Below are 19,812 nucleotides of genomic sequence, written 5' to 3'. Positions count from 1 at the left end.
CTGGGAAGGGATGTGAAGGGTAAACAAATGGAGGAGGCTGCAATGCTTGGTAAGAAATGTACGCATTATCCTGCCTATGTAATTGTCACCCCTCTGTACAGTATGTTCACAAATAAAATAAAATAAAATTTTAAAAAAAACATTAAGAAACTGTGTGTGGGAGGAAAAAGGTATATAAAGACTGTACTCACTGTTCAATTTTTCTGTAAATCTAAAATTTGTCTAAAAGCTTTTGATTTCAGTGCTAGGGATCAAACCCAGATCCTTACGCCAGGCAACGTGCATATTCTAGGCAAGCGCTCTACTACTGAGCTACATTTTCATTTCAACTTTTGCTTTTGCAGACAGGGTCTTGCTATGTAGCCTAGCGTGGCCCGAAGCTTTCAATCTTTCAAGTCCTGCAAAAATATAAATCTTTTAATTAAAAAGTACTCCTAAATACTTCTCAAATTATCTAATGTATCCAGGTAGTACTGTTTCATTTTAAAAAGTATTATTCAGATTTTTTTACTCCATGTCAAATAAGAAGTGCATAAGAAATCTGAAGTTACAAATGTCAAAGTAGTTCCTGGGAAATGCTAGTTGCCTCCCTGAAGCTTCCCTAAAGACCTACTTCATTGCACTCCCAAAGCTTCAATAGTGTCTTCCTTTGGATGTTATATGGTAACTGCTTTATTACTATTTATATTTTTTTTTCTTTCAGTATGATACAACTCCAGGAAGGCTAAGCTCACATTTTTTTCCAATTTTTATTTCCAGCTTCCTGGCCATTACTTTGCACCCAGCAGTCAGTCAATCCATAAGAGTTTTCTCAATTCATATATTTCTTCTTACTTATTTAATAGCTATATCTCTGTAGAAGATGCATATTGATTTTGCTGTAATAAATCATATTCTCTCCTAAAGTTATTTTATAATTTTAAAGATACCTAATTTTAATCTTTAACAATTGTTAATCAAAAGTGCCTTTTGGCACCTGATACTCTAATTACTTCTGCCCACAATTTCTGTCAATTAAGTGTTTTTCAAGCTGGTGTTGATTAGAGAATATGAATAAACATTTTGGGGAACATTAAAGATAACATCTATTTGTAAAATCTCATGAACCTGGTAAATTTGTTTTGTGGTTTTCTTAAATCCTGGTATTATTGTATGAAAAATACTGGTATACACCTAGTAGGAAGGCTCAAAAGACCTTATTAGGGGTGGGGAATCTCTGTAGAAGGCTCATGAAACCATTTGGTAAATGATTGGACACACGTACTTTCCCTTGTTTATCTACTACCTTACCCAACTCACCCTTGGCAGAATAAGATTCCTCACACCAGTGAAAAAGAACTAAAATCCCTAGATTAAAGATGAGCCAGGCCCTGGTTGCTCACACCTATAATCCTAGCTACTTAGGCTGAGATCTAAGGATCACGGTTGGTTCCATGTTAACTCTGGCAGAAAAGTCTGAAAGATTCTTATCTTCAATCAACCAGCAAAAAGCTGAAGTAGGGGTGTGGCTCAAGCTCTAGCATGTCAGCCTTGAGTAGAAAAACCAAGTGACAGCTTGAGGCCCTGAGTTCAACTTTGTGTACTGTTGCACACACATGTGCGTGCACACGCACACATGCATGCATGCATGCACACACATGCATGCATGCACACACACACACACACACACACACACACATGAATGAATGAAAACCATGTTTTGTTTCTGTCTCTTTTCCTCAGTTGGCTGCAGAACCCCTAAAATGTATATCATATAAAACCCCAACATACTAGATAGAATTGTTCCGATTCTGATGGAAGAATACCCACCCTTCTAGGTCTCTAGGACTCAAAATATGCCTATAATAATATAGTTTATCTTTGCAATCTTTGCCGCAGTCAAATGATAACCTTTAGACCCTCAAAATGAAAAGAACATTCAAAGGTAATAAGCAAGTAGACAATACACTGTAGTCCCACATACATTAAGCATAAAACAACTCCTTTTTCTCCTTTTCTTACTTGACATTTCCTTATTCTTTCTCTCTCACCTATGCCTCAGGCCTAGTTATAACACCACCACTGCCAAACAAACATAGGAAAAGCTTATTAAGGCTGAGAATGTACCTGGACCACAGAATATTTGGATGAGGTAGGGGAAATCAGAGTATAATGGTTCTTTGATCAGTCCAAAGTATTTATGTCAGAACATGCAATCAGGTTTGAAGAAAAACAAGGAGCCAAGGGATGAAAGAGGGTAATAATCCATCTTTGCTCACCAGTTACAGAACATATGTGCAATACTGCTAAATATAAACAATTGGAATAATTGGAATAATTTGGAATAATGCACCCTTTCACACCGATGACAGTCCAGAAGGTAGAAGATGTTGTTTGGACTAATGCTCTTAGATACTGCTACTACTATGCTCGACATGTCTCAAATCATTCTATGGCTGAGTTCCTATCTAATAAAATTAAAGTTGTTTTCTATATGCTTTGAAGGTTCTATCAGGCACCCATCATAACATCTCACAATTTCTTCCTGTTCTTGATTCAAAAAGAACCAAACATATTCCTAAAGGATTTTCTTTATTCATTTTACTTGTAACCAGTTTTTAAGAGTTCAGTACAGCACTTTCCATTTCCAAATAGTACTTGCTGACTAAAGAACCAAATATCAGCCTTCTAAAAATAGTTTAGTCTTTAAGTAAGTTAGTTTAAAGATTTCATGCTCTGATATTGACCTGTCACCAAACAACAGAGATCTTTATTTTTGAAGAACTGAAGCTCAGTCTAAAAATAAATCTTAATATAAATGTAATTAGTATCTTAAGACTCCTCCCCTGTGCTAGCTTAATTAGTTATATTCTAAACTGTCCTCTTCAATTCACAAGCAAGTCCAGGAAACCATCCACCTTTAACTTGTCAGCAAGATATTTACATTCAGCTAATAAAGGAATAAAGGTCAGTTTGCTAATTTTTGCCTTGCATAGCTCAGAATTATCTTTATTCTTAAGGAATTTTCAATGTAAAAGACAATCCAGAAACCAGAACTGTGCCAATAATGAATACAAATGTTAAAATTTTTATTATTAGCTACCAAAATTAGATTTGTAATATTGTTCTTTCTGTTCACTTAAACAAATAGAATGAAGTATAGATTCTTTATCTGTTGCTAAGCATCTTGATTTAAATATGTACTATCTTCAGGAATAAGTCAGATTCATGGGAAAGGACTCAACAGAGCCCAGAGGCATGAAAGGAGTTATGAAAATGGAGTCACACTCAATTTTGGTTGTACTTTTACCTCTTTCAAGTACTCCTTCTCAGTTTCTTATTTAATCAGCATAAATAAATTATATAGTTTCTTTTACTGTTTACTTCCCTTCAAAACAAAGATTTTGTCCCTAGTTGTCTTTTATTTCCGTTGTTTTCCTTAGTAAATTCATTAATTTACATGGTCTCAATTACCACCTATTTTAACTTTACATTTATCATTTTCAAGTTTTTAAAAATAGCTATTTTATTTTATTGTCAAGGTGATGTACAGAGGGGTTACAGTTAGATGAGTGAGGTAATGAGTACATTTCTTGTAAAACAGTATCACCTCTTAATGTATGTAATTTTGGGCTTTTTCCTAAGGTTGACCTGCCCCTTGTAGTACCCTGTGAATTGTTTTGTCTAGATATTCTGCTAGCATCTCAAAGTTAGCAAGTCTATAACTAAGACCTTCATTTCCTTTAACAAGATTTCCTGATCTCCTCTACCTTCTGTTAAAAGCATTATCATTTTTCCATTCCTGGCATCATCCTTGAATCCTATTCCTTTTTTAACTTCTAATAACTGATCTGTTGCTGTCTTGTTAATTCCATCTCACAGTGTCTCTGGCATCTTTTTCTCCCATATTAGCATTGCAACCATCAATTCAGTGAGACTGCTATTTCTGTTTACCTAAACTATTAGATTGACCTCATAACTAGTTGGTATTTACTGAATAAATGATTGAAATGAATGGTATTCCTACTTTAGATCTCTCACCTATCTTTTTCAACAGGACCAGATTAATTACCCAAAGCACACCTCTAATCTTACTAGCCTACTCAAAATAGAAGTTCCTATTTTCTACATAGTTATTTTGTTTTTAGTTTAAGGTATTTCAAATTGGGAGCTGTCTTTTTTGTCTAAAAGAAATTTACTGTATAAAATTATTCATAAACACACAGATAAAAAGTACATTTCTAAAAAGCATATAATTGACAATAATACTGATTAATGTGCTAACATATGAAACACAAACCTGTAAGACACTTTGAGAATAATTCATACACCTCTCAACTTTAGATGATGCAGAGTTCTATTTGTCTAATCTGACTTCCAGCTCCTTTTGGGATATTTTGCTCTCACAGGAGCCAAGAGGAACTATTCCTTCTTCTCTACATACTCTATGCTTATACCTATAACAATCCAAATCTGTCAAAGATGCCATCTCTAGCAGGACCCTGGTGGCTCATACCTGTAATCCTAGCTACTTGGGAGGCTGAGAGAAGAAAGATTGAGGTTCAAGGCTAGTCTGGGCAGAAAAGTATACAGAATTCTATCTAAAAAAACAACCAGCAAAAAACCCAGCTGGAGGAATGTATCAAGTGGTACAGTGTCAGCCTAGCAAACACAAGGCTGAGTTCAAACCCCAGTGCTGCCAAACAACAACAACAAGATGCCATCTTCTCTAAGGAATCTTTCCGGCTCTTTTCACAGCTGTTCCTCCTGTCGTTTCTCTGAAACTCCACAACATGCAACTGGTATTCCTTTAAATCATTTATGGCCTACATGTATTAGAGCACTAAAATAAAACTGGCCCTGTGTGATTTACAAGAAGAGAATTTGCTTTATTCAGATTTGAATAAAATAGTGCCAAGAGCCATACTACGTATATGTTTTCAATATGTTTAGGGTAGGGAAAAAATGAGTAAATAAAAGGAAATAGACATGATATAAGAAATGCTAAGATCTGAGTCCTAACACAAGATCTTAAGCAAACACTTTCAACCATACTTTTGAAATCTAATTTATTGTCTTGTGTTACTGGGGGTGGAAACCAAAGCCTTGCACATGTTAAAGCAAGTCGCTCTATTTTTATTTTAACATCCATATTGTTTCTTTTGCCTGAAAAGATATTGTTCTAAGCTTATAATATGTTAATTCACTTACTCATAATAAAAAGCTTATTTTACAAATTAGGAAACTGGCTTGCTCAAGGTTTCAATTTTCCTTGAAAATTTATAGTCATTAATATGACTGCCATATAGCACTAATAAAAACTGAGGATGTTGCTAAAATATAGAGTGTCTTGACACTAAATATATCCAGCTTTTGTGGTTGCCTTTGTAGTTTTTCATTTGATATTGTTTGCCACTTATGGCTATAAATGTGCCTAAAATGCTTTCATCCTCTTTTCAATTTACAGGGAACCATGCTTAGGAGAAATATGTGCAAAAAGACTCAAGGGACTTCTTTAAGTTTCCTATGTTACAGCCAATGTTTCTGTATCATACACACTGGTTATAGGAGTGAATTCCATTAAGTTGAGAGGATCCAACTCTGATCCAGAGATAAATCTTACATAACATATAATTTCTGTCCACTGAATAATTGTACAAGTTAAAGATCATAAAAGTTAGCCATGTTGCCCCAAAGCAGCTGTGGGTTCACGATTAGAAAATACCATCGTGTTTCTTAGTTATAACAATAAAACTATGAATGTTTTCTCCCATTCTTACCTTTGCACCTCCTAAAAACCCCAGGGAAATGGCAACTCTAGCTCGTAGATCTGGCCTGTCTTTAGGCCACACATAAGAAAGCATTGCCTTTATGATTTTCTGAGTATCAACATCTTTTAACTGTTAAAAGAGAGAAAACAAAGTTGTAAATACATTTTAAACATATTTGAAAAACATATGAAAACATTATGAATATAACTTTTAGCATTATGAATATAACATTTAGTATTATGAATATAACTTTTAGTCTTGAATCAAAGGCTAATATTTTGAAATTCAAGATACTTTGGAGAAAAAGGAACTATTTCAGCTAGGTACCAGTGGTTTATGCCTGTAATCCTAGCTACTCAGAAGGCTGAGACCTTAGGATCATGGTTCAAAGCCAGCCCAGGCAGCAAAGTCCATGAGACTCTTATCTGCAATTAATCACCAGAAAACTGAAAGTGGTGCTGTGGCTCAAGTGGTAGAGTGCTCACCTTAAGCTGAAGAGCTCAGGGACAGCGCCCAGGCCCAGAGTTCAAGCCCCACGACCTCCCCCACCCCCCCCCAAAGCAACTATTTCAATTGCTTCTTAAGGAACTGCTTGTTTCTTTTAAGTTTCTTAATATCACCTAGTCAACCTCATACTGCTTGAAAAGCTATCAAGTATTGGCAAAGAGGACATGTACTATACATTTATTTTTTATCCAGAGTTATATAAGCCTTAAAATCCTTTCTATATTTCCATCTCTACAGTCAGATTCAGAGTATTAAGTCCTAATTCATGGTAAAAAGTTATAATACTGTGTTTAGGGAAGTAAGACATATTGGTATTTGTTACAGAGGTGAGACTATTATATTCCTATTAAGTCTTTTGGTTTGTGCTTCAATTTTAGAGATAGGATATTAAATAATCAAACCCACATTTTCTAAAATTAAAATAATCAATACATACTCTAAAACTACTGTATTACAGTTGGTGATACAATCTCCATTCAAAAAATTGAAATATTAGCTCAATTTTTTGAAAAGTTATTAAAAAAAAGATAGTGTTCTTTGCCAATGAGGGTATATAGAAATGAACACTCAAGTATATTATTAGTGGGGAATGCTATGAAATAATTTTCACAGAAAACAGTATCTATTATGAGCTTTTAAAATAATTCCACTCTTTGTGGAATTATTCCATTTGTGAGAATTTATGCTTTAAAAAATCTTAAAATTGCATCCAAAATTGAATCTATTTTACCCCTGAAAATCTTTTGAATTTGTCTATTTTGTAATTTCAATCACCAACATAATCTAAACTATTATTAATTCCCACTCACTGCAACAACCTCCTAACTGATTTCTCTGCATACTGTCTGTTCCCTGTCTAATAATAATTTATTCTTACAACCAGATATCACTTCTAACTTAAAACCCTTAAGCAACATCCTATCTTTTGGAGTGAAGACCAAGGTCTGTAATGTACATTATTGTTTGGCCTGGCCCCTGTCTACCTTTCCAGCATTGTCTTATACCACTGTCAGTGCTCAGGCTCCACTGGCTTACTGTCAGTTCCTTGAAACATACCGAAATTCCTTTTGCCTCAGAGCCTTTGCATAATAGTGTTTTGTTTCTGTCTAGAATTACGTGTCTTTCTAATATCTCAGCTTCTCTACCACCTTACAACCTCTTTCAACTAGTTAACCCACAGCTTAAACAACATTTCCTCAACAAAGTCATCATTTTCTCTTATAGATCATATTGATTGACACCTACTTTCCTGCTAGAATTTAAATTACATTTGAGTATTGTGTTTTGTACTCACAGCTATAACCCAATCCTGTAGTAGCAGTAGCTAACATAGAGTAGTTAATCAATAATAAATGAAATAAATAAAAAGTAAAAACTTGGCTATAACAATGTTCATGTTCATGATGTTTTAATATAAACAAAATTGAAAACTGCAAATGATCAACAATGGAGGCTAATATAAACAAATAAGTGTGAATGCATAAAACAAAATGAACACCATCCACAAATATACAGTGACTCACAAACATATTCAATAAATAAAGCAGAGTGAAAAAACATCTTTTGTGGAAGAAAACATGATGTGTATATAAGTTTACACAACCATACTATAGATCTGGAAAATAACAGTCCCAAAGTGTTAATGACAGTAGGTGTGAGTAGGTAGAATCTCTGAAATTTGTTTTTACTACTGCCATTGCTTGCTTATATTTAATGTAATTCACATATAGTAAGAAAAACATGTAAGCTAGGGGCTTAGCTCAAGTCGTAGAATGCCTGTTATATACGTACAAGGCCCTGGTTTCAATCCTAGTTCTGCCCCCCAAAAAAGTTTCAATGCTTCCTAAAAGGAGGAATGTTACACAATTTCAAGTAGATTTGCATAGAAAAGAATAGAGAAAACTGTCAACATGCAAGAAACCCAGGACAGCACATTATATAATTCAGGTATTTTTATGTTATAATTATCCCCATAGGGCTCAGGAAACTATTTTGTTAATGTTTCGGTAATTTATTGTGCCAAGATTAACAGAAATAAAACTGTTCATATTGTGTTGAAAACAGGACTACCATCCTGAGTTGCTTTAAATACAGAAGACAAAAATATAAAATGCTGAAAGTATAGTTCTTCTTAATGCTTTATTTTACACATATACACACACGCACGTGCATGCACACACAGTTGAATAACTGGTAAAGCATTAAAAATGGAATAAGGCAGTAATTTTAAAATTCACTTTTCCAATCGAACGATTACAAAATAAATATAATTTAATGCATTACAACACAAACTGGGGCATTTCAACCACTTTCCCATTTCAGTTTTGCTTGCCTTATTTTTCTTGATGGAATAATGGAAAAAGGCCCTGTTTCCTCATATCTTTAGAAACACTTTTTCCTGTCAAAACCGTCTACAATACACCCCAGAATTTTTTCAATAAGGACACAGAGAAGTTATGGCTAAGAGCAAGAAAATTATTCTAGTTGGCTTAATAGTGCATAAAATGTCACCACTTCATTTAACAAAATGGGTTCTGAAGTTGTGTAATCATGCATTACGAGTCCATTAAGCTATAAAGGACATGACTTCAGTTAGAGTTTAGATAAACTATAAAGTTTGAAAACTAATGTCTTTTTTAAAAAAGTAGAGGCCAAATCAAAGAGATATTTCAGGCCCCAAGGCATATTTTTAAAGAGCTTTAAACCAAATTATTCTTTCTGTACTGATGTAAAACTAAATTGGTAGCCATCATGTAGATCTTAAAAGATAATATATCTCCTTCTAAAACCAGAAGTTATTTCGTTCTGGACAAAATGGTTATCGAATGCTAGGAGAGACCAGACATTAGCTTGAGAGTGACTTGGCATCACCATTATATCAACTATTTATTTTCCCTTTGACTCAATAGTATGTAAACAGATAATACCAATAACAATTCACATACCTCTTTAAGATCACATTCTTTTTTTAATTTTTAATTGCTATTATAAAGGTGATATACAGAGCGGTTACAGTTACACAAGTCAGGTAATGAGTTAAGATCACATTCGTAAAGTAAGGGTGTAAAATGTAGGTAATGGCCAAAGAGGAAGACAATACTTTGGGTTACTTGAAAACACTATGTAAAGAGTAACTGCACCACAGTGCATGGAAAAGAAATCAAGGACTGATTTAGGGAAATGAAGTTTTTGTCTGCCCCAAAGGTCATAATTCCTGAAGTAACTAATGGATAATATGGTTACAGTTTTTCTCTAAATCTTTTTTATATATAAGTAGGAACTGTGAAATTCTTAGAATTTTCACAATAAATTATTAAAATATTTTAAAATATAACAGTGGAAGTCAGATACAGAAAGATCATGAGTCCAAGGCCAGCCTGGGTTACATTTTGAGATGCTGTCTCAAAAAAATAGTGATAATTATATATCTGCAAAAGCTATCCAAAATTGAATGTATAAAAATATTTTAAATGCCTGCAAAAGTAAAAGTGAATCTACTTTCTCCTCTACTACCAGAATATATACATGTAGCCTTCTTAGTTTAAAACTTGGAACTGACATCTCAAGCCCCATTACAATGTAAAACTAGTACTGTGGTAGAATTAGAAGTACTTTTTAGAAATGCCTCAACTATGTATTGGAATTAGACAGCTATAATTAAAGAAAAGCGTGAGAGTCAGAAAAAAAAACATACCAAAGTAGCAAAAGAAGAAATCTGAAAAAGCTCACTAAGATCTTAGAATAATAAAATTTTATTGCACGATTTTTTTCTAGAAATGACATTTAAAGAAAAAGTTTGGAAGTGTCACAGTTGTCAGAGATAAAAATGACTGAAAACAAGGTGGCCCAAGAGAAGGAAAAAAGTAGGTGTCAGTAGAAGAAATTTAATTCACATTGCAAATAATGTTCAATACATACCTAGTGAATTAATCTATTTCCAAACACATGAGGACAAATTCTTACTAATATTCACAGGTTAAAGGATGAAGAAAATTAAGCCTTTCCATGCAGGAATGCTAGTGAAGATTCTTACTGATATTCTTGAAATATACCTAATAACTGACTTATAAAGTCACTATAACCTTTGATGCATTTTTAAATATTTACTTACTAGGTATCAATATATACATCTTCATAAAGCTGAGCAGGTAAGACAAAATAATGAAAATGACATCTACTTGTACACAGGAAGATAAACAGCATGATCACAGCACAGTGGTCCCAAATCAAATATAGCCACACATTGCTTAAAAACAGGAATACACTATGAGAAATGTGTAGTTGGGTGATTTTGTTGGATGAACCTACATGGTGTAGCCTACTCCATACCCAAGCTGTTTTGGCTCCTAGTCTACAAACTTGTATAACATGTTACTGTGCTGAATATTAAGAAAATGTAAGACAAAGGCCACTATTTATATATTTAAAGCATAGAAACAATATAGTTAGAGCATAGTATTAAAAGATTTTTTAATGATACACCTGTCTAGGGAACGTACCATAGAAGTTGTTTTGGTTGGGTTACTGAGTGGACAGTGACTGTGAATGCCTAGGGCATTACTGTGCAATACTGCAGACTTTTAAAATGCTGTATACACTGGTTAAACTACATTTATATGTTAAAATCCTTTAATTAACTAACCTCATCTTATTATTACTGTCTCACTTCATGAATTTAAAAGAAAAAAAATCGACTGTAAGTAATGCAGGTAGGGGTTGGACACAAGTGTTACCTATAAATGTTTGTGTTTAAAACTTAATCCCAGATTAATTTCTACTGATCACGTGAGTGCTAACTGCATCAATGGATTAACCCACTGCTGACTTCAGAGGTGAATGAATGAGCTAATAGTAGCTGGGGTTTGGTTAGAGGAAGTAAGTCACTGGAAGGTACTTTTGAAGGATATACCTTGTCCCCAATCCATCCCTTTCCTTCTCTGTACTTCCTGGATATCAGAAGGTGAACAGCTTTCCCCACCATGGCTTTCTGCCTTGTCATAGGCCTAAAAATAATTGTGCTAACTGATGGATTGAAACCTCTGAAAGTGAGCTGCTTCTTCTAAAACTTTCTCTCCCAGACATTTTATCACAATGATGAAAATGATTAACATACTTATTTTAAAACACACATTGTATAGCTTTATGAAAATAGCCTTTCTATCAATTTTTCAAGTTTTTTAAGCATTTAAGTTAAAAACTAATACACAAACACACAGATTATTTTGGGCCTATATATGGTCAAAAGCATCAACCTTACTGCCTTCTACCTCCAAATTTGTCCCCACTAGAAGGTCTTCAGAGGTAATGTGTTTAACACACAGTGAGTGAATGATCATCTCCTATAACAATCACACTGCCTATTGAAATATCTCCTGAAGGACTTGTCTAAGGCATTTCTTGGAAGAGTGTCATTCTTCAGAAGTAAGTCCATAGTAATGGTCTATTTTGTTTCTTATCATAAACTTGCTTATGAGCAAGATATATTTATTCCTCTCTAGTAAGATTGGGGACCATGTTTTCAAACTACTTAAGCTTATTGAGGTCTGCAAAGTTGCTTCATTTTCTTGAAGACTGTTCTTTCTTCTGTATTATTTTTCTTTTTGTTATCCTTTTTTTTTAGCTATGTGTTTGATAAGTACAGGATTTTTTAAACCCACTATTATCTTATGAGACCACTAATGTATACAATGATGCCTTGCTGACTAAAACCTCATTAAGGGTTACATGATTACATACAAATAAAATTGGAAGCAGCTGACTTAACAGTGTCTAGCTGGGAAAAAAACACAAATCATACAGCTTATATGCAGCCGTGTTCATTATGACAGTGTGACCTGAGGTAAAGTCTCATAGCCAAATGAACTATAAGGAAACATTTACACTTAAGAATCACATGGAGAGGGTACAAAAATAATGAGAAAGCATGGAATAGCTCATTTGGTAGACTTTCAAGATATTACAGATAACTTTTTAAAATAAATACATGTTTTGCTTCTCAGATGAGAATTTTGTGTAGCTCACCAGAAAATGTCATCAAGCATGAAGGAAAAGCAAATTTTTTTTACTAAAAGCTCATTCCTTTCAAGAGAGCAAAATCCATTGGGCTTTGATAAGAAAATGAAAGAGTAAGAAAAAAGAAAATAGTCTTTTGATAAAGGTAACTGAATCACCTTTCCTTTAGCTGAAGAGGATTTATCTAAGAATTCTTATTTTACAGATATCCCTAAATTTGAATAAGAAAAATGTAGGAACTCCCAGAATCAAGGGACTAAATTTGAAAAACTACTTAGAGGCAAAACTTGTGGTGAGAAAGGCAAAAAAAAAACACAAAAAAAGGAATGGTATCTGTTTTGTAAAAATATGGGCTAGAATGTCTTTTCCCTAAAGAACTAATTTAGAATAATTTCAGGGACAGATAAACCATCCAGAGAAGACAAATGTCTCCTTAGCCCAAGCTAAAGGCAATATTAATTAAAGGAATAATTAAGACAGCTACTTGAATACTCTTCCTGGCTTGGTAAAAGCTAGGTCAAAAGAAGACAAGCAAGTCGGGAAGATGTATAACTGAAAAACTCAGATGTTAGCCAAAGTTCACCTACATTATGGAATGAATTTAGAATTAGAGGAAAATATAAACTATCAGAAAAGGCTCTCTGGAATTATTGTTATTGTCTCTGAACTTCAGGGTTTTCTAAGCTCCCTTGATCTGAACTTTCAATGAAGAGTTTATATATCCAGTGGTGATTAGGCCCGGAGGAAAAATTGATTATGCTACACGAGATGGATTGTATCCAATAGTTCATTTAATAATTTACAATGAAAAGTAACTAGCAAGCATACAGATATTTAAATTGGCCAGTCAGTGAATTCTTTATCCCCAAATGAAGTCAATTTGAGATATCAAATGAAGATCATAAGCTTGCTTGATGATGTATGAAATCTGAGTGAGAAAACAGCCTCTCCATGTCATCCAGGTATTCTTATCCATTGATCTGTGTGCTTGCTCATTTTAACAAATCTGCACATTCATTATCTCCTCAATCTTTCAATTTTAAATACTCCAAGTTGCTGTTTTACTTCTGTTTAAATCAAGATTTATTCCAAAGCTGTCTGATTGCTCTAGTGGGCACTAATCTCCTTTTACTACTATTGACTTCAGAAGCTATCCAATCAATTAGATTTTTAAAAAACTATGTCAAGCAAGGTCTTTAGGAAAATGTAAGTTGTCTTTTCATTAACTTCTGCGTTATTTATGTTCCAATTTAAAAGCAAAGGATGAACTAAATTCACTGTCAGATGCCCTCGGAAAGGTATGCTAAAAATTTAGATGCAGGAGGGCTGGGAAGGTGGCTCAGTGGTAGAGCGCTTGCCTTGCATGCTCGAGGCCCTGGGTTCGATTCCTCAGCACCACGTAAGCAAAAAGAAAAAAGCCAGAAGTGGTGCTGTGGCTCAAGTGGTAGAGTGCTAGCCTTGAGCTGAAGAGCTGAGGGACAGCGCCCAGGCCCAGAGTTCAGGCCCCACGACCGGACCCAAAAAATAAATAAATAAAAATAAAAATTTAGATGCAGGAGTAAAATCATTAAAAAAAAATCTCAAGATTCTATTATGAAAGATACACTTTGATTCACCTATTTTAATAGCAGCAACTTTCAAAATTGAAATTACCACTCCTTTTTCACAAACCCATTATGATTGCCACAAAGGATAAACAGGTGGTATACATTTTGCTATGCATTATTACTGCTGATTAATAGGTGTTAAGGTTACAAAAATGGAGTCAGGTGCTGGTGCTCATGTGTAATCCTAGCTACTAGTGACTCTGAGATTGGGAAGATCAAAGATTGAAGCTATCCTCAGCAAAAATTTTTGGTAACCCATCTCAACCAATATATTATATAGTGGTGTGTGTGCCTGTTATCACAGCTTCGGCAGGAAACATAAATAAGAGAATTGTGGTCCAGCCTTGTCTGGGCAGAAAGTGAGACCCTAATTTGAAAAATAACCAGAGAGAACAATTTTTTTTAAGGGCTAAAGGTATGGCATCTGCTTAGTAAGCATGAAGCCCAAGATCAAACTCTAGTACTATCACCAAATAATCTAAAATGCACAAGTGAGAATGAGTAAAAGTAAAGCATTAAAGATTTTAGTTGCTTTTTAAGGTCATATCTATTATTTGATAAAAATACTATCTAATAGTTTAGATTTTCTGTCATCTAAATTGTTACATTTTTAGACAGCAAGGACTCTGTCTTGTTCATAATTCTATCTTCAGTACTCAGCATATAGTTTAGCACAAAGCAAAAATACAACACATACTTTTTAAGTGACTAGACTGTAGTAGAGGACAAGCCTTATAGCCTGGCATTATGAGAACAGCAGCTAATATTCACTAAATACCTCTTATGTGGGGGTGTCAGGAGTTAACATATTTAAATCCCTTTCAGTATGATCATTCCCAGATGAAGGAATCAAAGCAGAGAGACAAGAAACTTGTTCAACAAGGGTGAACAAATACAAAAGTGATACTCAGTAGACACTATGTGGAAAATTAACTGGATACCTTGTGGGTGGGGATGGGAAGGAAAAACTGGGAGAGAGTGAAGGAAGGGGAGACACGGATCAAAAAGAATTGTACTCATTATTCATTACTTGATTCATGTAATTATAACCCTATGTATATCAACTCTACACTAACAATAGAAAAGAAAAAAAAGAAATTTGTTCAAGGTCATTCTACTAGGAAGTGATGGAGCAGGGTTCAAATCCAGGTAGTCTGGCTTTATAGCATAGATTTTTTTTTTCAAGCATAGACTTTTAATTGTAATTCCAGACTGTTTTGTTTCTTACTTGGGTTCTAAACTCAATATTCTATTATTGTATTTAGCTAACAAAGCTAAAGTATTACAAAGATAGCAGAGGAAAAAGAACAAAGATATAAAGACCAAAAATAAAGTATTTCAGTGATTTTTTTGCTTTGTTATATTGTATTAGAAAAGCAACTATCCTGATATTTATAATTTTTCCTGATTTTTTAATAGCATAAAATGGGTTTCATAGCAACATCTTCATATTTGCACACTATGAACTTCCTTGAAGTTTATATTGCTTGAGCTTGAGACATGATACTTCTTGTTTCTAGTCAACATATTTTCATTTGTGTTTAGGGCATTATTAGCAATTTTCCTTAAGAGGCCTTGATGACAGATGATCTTGAAAACTGGCAGATATCATGCCAAAGACTAACACCTTGAAAAATAAATCTCACTATTGGCTTAATTTTTAAAAATTATATCATATGAAGAGCTGAGGGACATCGCCCAGGCCCAGAGTTCAGGCCCCATGCCCAGACCCCCCACCCCAAAAATTATATCATATGACAATTTGCTATTTCTAAAGGATAGCAATAACAAAAATAGGACAGAAACATAAATGTCTAGTGCTTTGAGTACCTTGAAAGAAAACAGCTACACTACAAATCAAAGAAGAAGAAAATTGATAAAGTGTTTTTTACCAATTACCTACTGAAAAAATAAAATAATATTTACCTATGTCTCTACAATTTATAGAGCACTTTTGCATAAAATTTGTTCCTTTGCCATCAGTTCTGAAAATATTATTTCTACTTAGAAGTGCCACATGATTCGGTCAAAGCAGAGGAAGAAAATAAAAGCAAGCTCAGAGAAAAAGGACCAGATGGAGAGACATGTACCAATAGTCCAATAACATTTTCACTCACTTAGAAAAAGTACAGTGCAATTAAATCTTTTTATTTCAGGAGCTCTCCTATTTAGCATGCCTGTATAATGATAAGAACAATAAGAACAAAGAATATGGATAATAAATGGTATACAGACTATTTACCATGAAGCTAGGAGATAATGTAGGTAGGAACTAAGTATACAAAAGACAAATCATAGACCTTAAAACACATACAAAGCAAATCATTTGTAAATGTGAAATTAATTTGCCTACTTATTGAAAGAGTAGATTATGCAACAAATAACTAATGATATTTTAGAGAACTAAAACATTTAAACTAGCATTGTTGTACATGATTGCAACCCCAGAACTGGGCTGAGGCAGGAGGATCTTTGAGTTTGAGGTTAATCTGAGCTATACAAAAAGACCCTGTCTCAAAACAAAATTTAAAAATTAGGTTTATAAATAGCTTATCTATGTAACTCTAGTCAACTGATGTGATTTTGAATTAGAAAACATACAGTTAGCTGAGCTAACCAAAATACACTAGAACATGAAGCCCATAATCCTTGCAGTGAAAAGACAGACAGGAAGATTAAGGGCTCAAGGCCACCTGGCTATATAACAAATTCAGGCCAGCCTGGAATACATACCAAGACCCCGTCTCTGTCTCTGTCTGTCTGTCTGTCTCTCTCTCTCTCTCTCTCTCTCTCTCTCTCTCTCTCTCTATATATATATATATATATATATATATACATGAAAATATGATAATCTTAAATACATATATCTTACATGTAAGCACAACCAGACAATTCTCAGATACTTGTTAAGTTACTGCTCTTACCCCTTCTTTTGGGTCTGTGTGGAGTCCTCCTCCTGCGTGACCATGCCAACATGTTCTCTTTTCTATCAGTGGCCATGACTGGAGAGCCTAGTTCAAAATGATGCCAAGAATTTCAGGTGTTTAAAAAAATTGGCTTAGACAATCTAATCTTATAAATACCCCCAAATGACTTCAAAGGCATTCCTTTTAGCCTGGCATGGTAAAGCAAAACACCTTCAGAATTAGCGTGCAGCTAAATTTATACATAGGATACTGAGCTACAACAAATAGTCAAATCACCTTCTCTAAACAGCTTTTTGAATTATATTTTATTTGACTTCTACTGGCTCCCTTATTGTTATTCACAACCATAGAGCTATAATCTGTTACTCTATTATTGGATAAGAAAATATAGTTAATTAATTTAATACCTTACTTGCTTTTTTGTGTATATATATTTTTTAAAAAAACTAATAAATTTGATTTCAGACAATGATTCTTTTTTTCTTATTCTGACTCATCTATATTTAGCAACAGGAGTTGTTAATACTTCACAACCTATCTTATGCTATAGTCATCTGCATATGTGTTCTGTTTTTCTTATTACAAAGTAAATTTCTTAAGGTTAGGGGCAATATCTTCAGTGTTTTTTCTCTCTCCTGGTATAGACCATACTGTCTTGTATATAGCACAGCAATGTAGGGTGGATTCCTTTGATACTTGTTACATAAGCTTGTAAAAGGGCTACATACCTCCGAACTAGCCTTATTTGCTATTTTAAACTTTTTAAAGTCTTAAGATTACTGCTAAAATTAGGACATATATATAAATAAAAATATTTGAGAAAATAAGATATAAACAACTCAGTTTAAAATTTAGACTTGCAAAAAATTAAGCTTGCTAATATTAGTGTTTTCACAATTGAAAAGCTTACTTATCTAGGCTGGGAATGTGGCTTAGTGGTAGAGTTCTTGCCTAACATACATGAAGCCCCAGGTTTGATTCCTCAGTTCTATATAAACAGAAGAGGCCAGAAGTAGTGCTGTGGCTCAAGTGGTAGAGTACTAGTCTTGAGCAAAAGAAGCTCGGGGATAGTACCCAGGCCCTGTGTTCAAGCCCCAGAACTGGCAAAAAAAAAAAAAAAAAAAAAAAACCAATTTAATGAAGAGTTGGAAGGGATGAGGGAGACTGATGAAAAGGGTGACATTAAGATGCATTGTACTCATAAAATGATTTGTTGAATGGTAACTCCTTCTACAACGACTTAAGGTAAGAAGAATATAATTTAAAACTACTTAGTGAAGTATAGAACTATAAGATACTTTTCAGCAGTCATAATAATCAGGACCTAATAAACAAGAACACGATTCTTACCAACACTAATAGGTACCAGTACTATACACAAAAGTATCAGCTCAGGGCCAAACTATCAAAATGGAATTACTAAAAGCAAAAGTCCCTTTTTATTCTTACCAGTTAAGACACAAAAAGTAATTGCTATAAATGTATTATTGATTTTTAGATCAACAAAGCATTCTGTGAAAAGAAAAACATCAAAAAGTTATATTTAGTCTGGCAATGTCTCTCTAAGACAGCTTTTTCCTCTAAAAGGCAAGTTTTACCAAGGGGTGTGGTGAATGAAACACAAGACAATGCAGACTTAAAGCAAAAGACTTTTTCTCTTGTAATTTTAATTTAATAATGGAAAATCAAATGCACTGTTTGGCCTCTACATAAATTCAAATAGTGTCAGTTTCTTGTACATTAGTGGTAAATAATTATTAATCAGAGAGAAAAAAGTACAGGAAGTTTCTAAGATTTAGAACATCTTCTACTTTTCTAGTCTTTTTCTACTATGGAAATTTATGTCTTGTTTTAAAGTACAGGGAATTTTTAAAGATGCCTTTCACTTACATTAGCCAGGAAAATTAAGTCTCATCAACATGTAAACTCACCATCACATACCCCAGGGGCTCTAACAAGCTTAGAATCTCTCCTGGCATTCTGCTGAGTATCTTCTAAAGTAAAGAAATTTCACTCTCTTGAAAAACTGTAACATTCCATAGATCAGATACAAATTACCAGGATGAATTTAAGTGTCAACAAGCTGCCATTACATTTATAAAAGCTTTCTGAAAAAATGTTATTCTACTTGGCAATGATCTCATGAGATTCATACAGATTTCTCCAGGGGTAGAAAAATACCAAGATTTATCTCTGTATTTCTAGTCAAAGAAACATACCTTCTTGCCAGCATTTAGAAAAACATAAAAAAGGAAATTATTTGAGAAATATAAAATCTGTAGTAAATATGTAGGCTAACTTGGAAAATGTCCACGGGCTTGCATGCTTTTCCTACTATATGTAGAAGTAATCTTACCTTTGTAGCATCTAATAACTGTCTTGAATTATCTTTTCCCCATATCTGCCATGTGCTATTTCTTAACAATTCTGGGCTCTGTTAAAAAGATAAAAAGAGGGTATAAAATTTCAGAGTAGACAGTTAATATTAAGATTAATCTTTTGTCCATATTCATACATAAAATAATAACCACAGCCATTGTTAGTTAAATGGTTGTCTTTAATACATGTCTCTAAAGGGCATAATAGCCAGGCATGGTCCCATCCACTAAGAAGAGAGAGTTGGGAGGATCATTGTTCAAGCAAAGCCAGACCAAGCAAAACGTGAGCAATACTTGATCTCAGAATACAAGCCAGGCATAACATTACACACCTATAATCCAAGTGAAGGTTGCAGGACGATCACAGTTTGAGGCCAACCAAAGGCAAGAATGTGTATGGAAAAAAACCTAAAGCAAAAGGACTGAGGGTAAGTGGTTCAAGTGGTAGAGCACTTGCCTAGCAAGCATAAGGCCCTCAGTTCAATCATCATACCACAAAAAAATACATACATACATATGTACATGCGTAAAACTGTAGTCCAAGTATAAAGTAAGTTACATTACTCATAAAGAATATCAAAGTGTTTTTTCTCTTTACATGTACTTTATATCTAGCTTTGCCCTTTTTTTT

General features: G+C 33.9%; 1 protein-coding gene across 1 annotated transcript in view; it reads right to left on the bottom strand.

Annotated features, from left to right (window-relative positions):
- The window catches only part of Abcb7 (ATP-binding cassette, sub-family B (MDR/TAP), member 7), a 124,168-nt gene that overhangs the window by 51,106 nt on the left and 53,250 nt on the right, over window positions 1-19,812 (bottom strand). The window contains exons 2-4 of the mRNA XM_013028930.1: window positions 19,160-19,237; window positions 16,801-16,887; window positions 5,760-5,879 (exon numbers count right to left, since the gene is read on the bottom strand). Coding sequence (XP_012884384.1) covers window positions 5,760-5,879; window positions 16,801-16,887; window positions 19,160-19,237 — 285 coding nt within the window. The remainder of the gene's footprint in view (window positions 1-5,759; window positions 5,880-16,800; window positions 16,888-19,159; window positions 19,238-19,812) is intronic.

This window comes from Dipodomys ordii, unplaced genomic scaffold (assembly GCF_000151885.1).
Source record: "Dipodomys ordii isolate 6190 unplaced genomic scaffold, Dord_2.0 Scaffold116, whole genome shotgun sequence".
In the NCBI taxonomy this organism is placed as follows: Eukaryota; Metazoa; Chordata; class Mammalia; order Rodentia; family Heteromyidae; genus Dipodomys; species Dipodomys ordii.
Note: the sequence above shows the minus strand (reverse complement) of the source record. Positions and strands in the feature narration are given on the sequence as shown.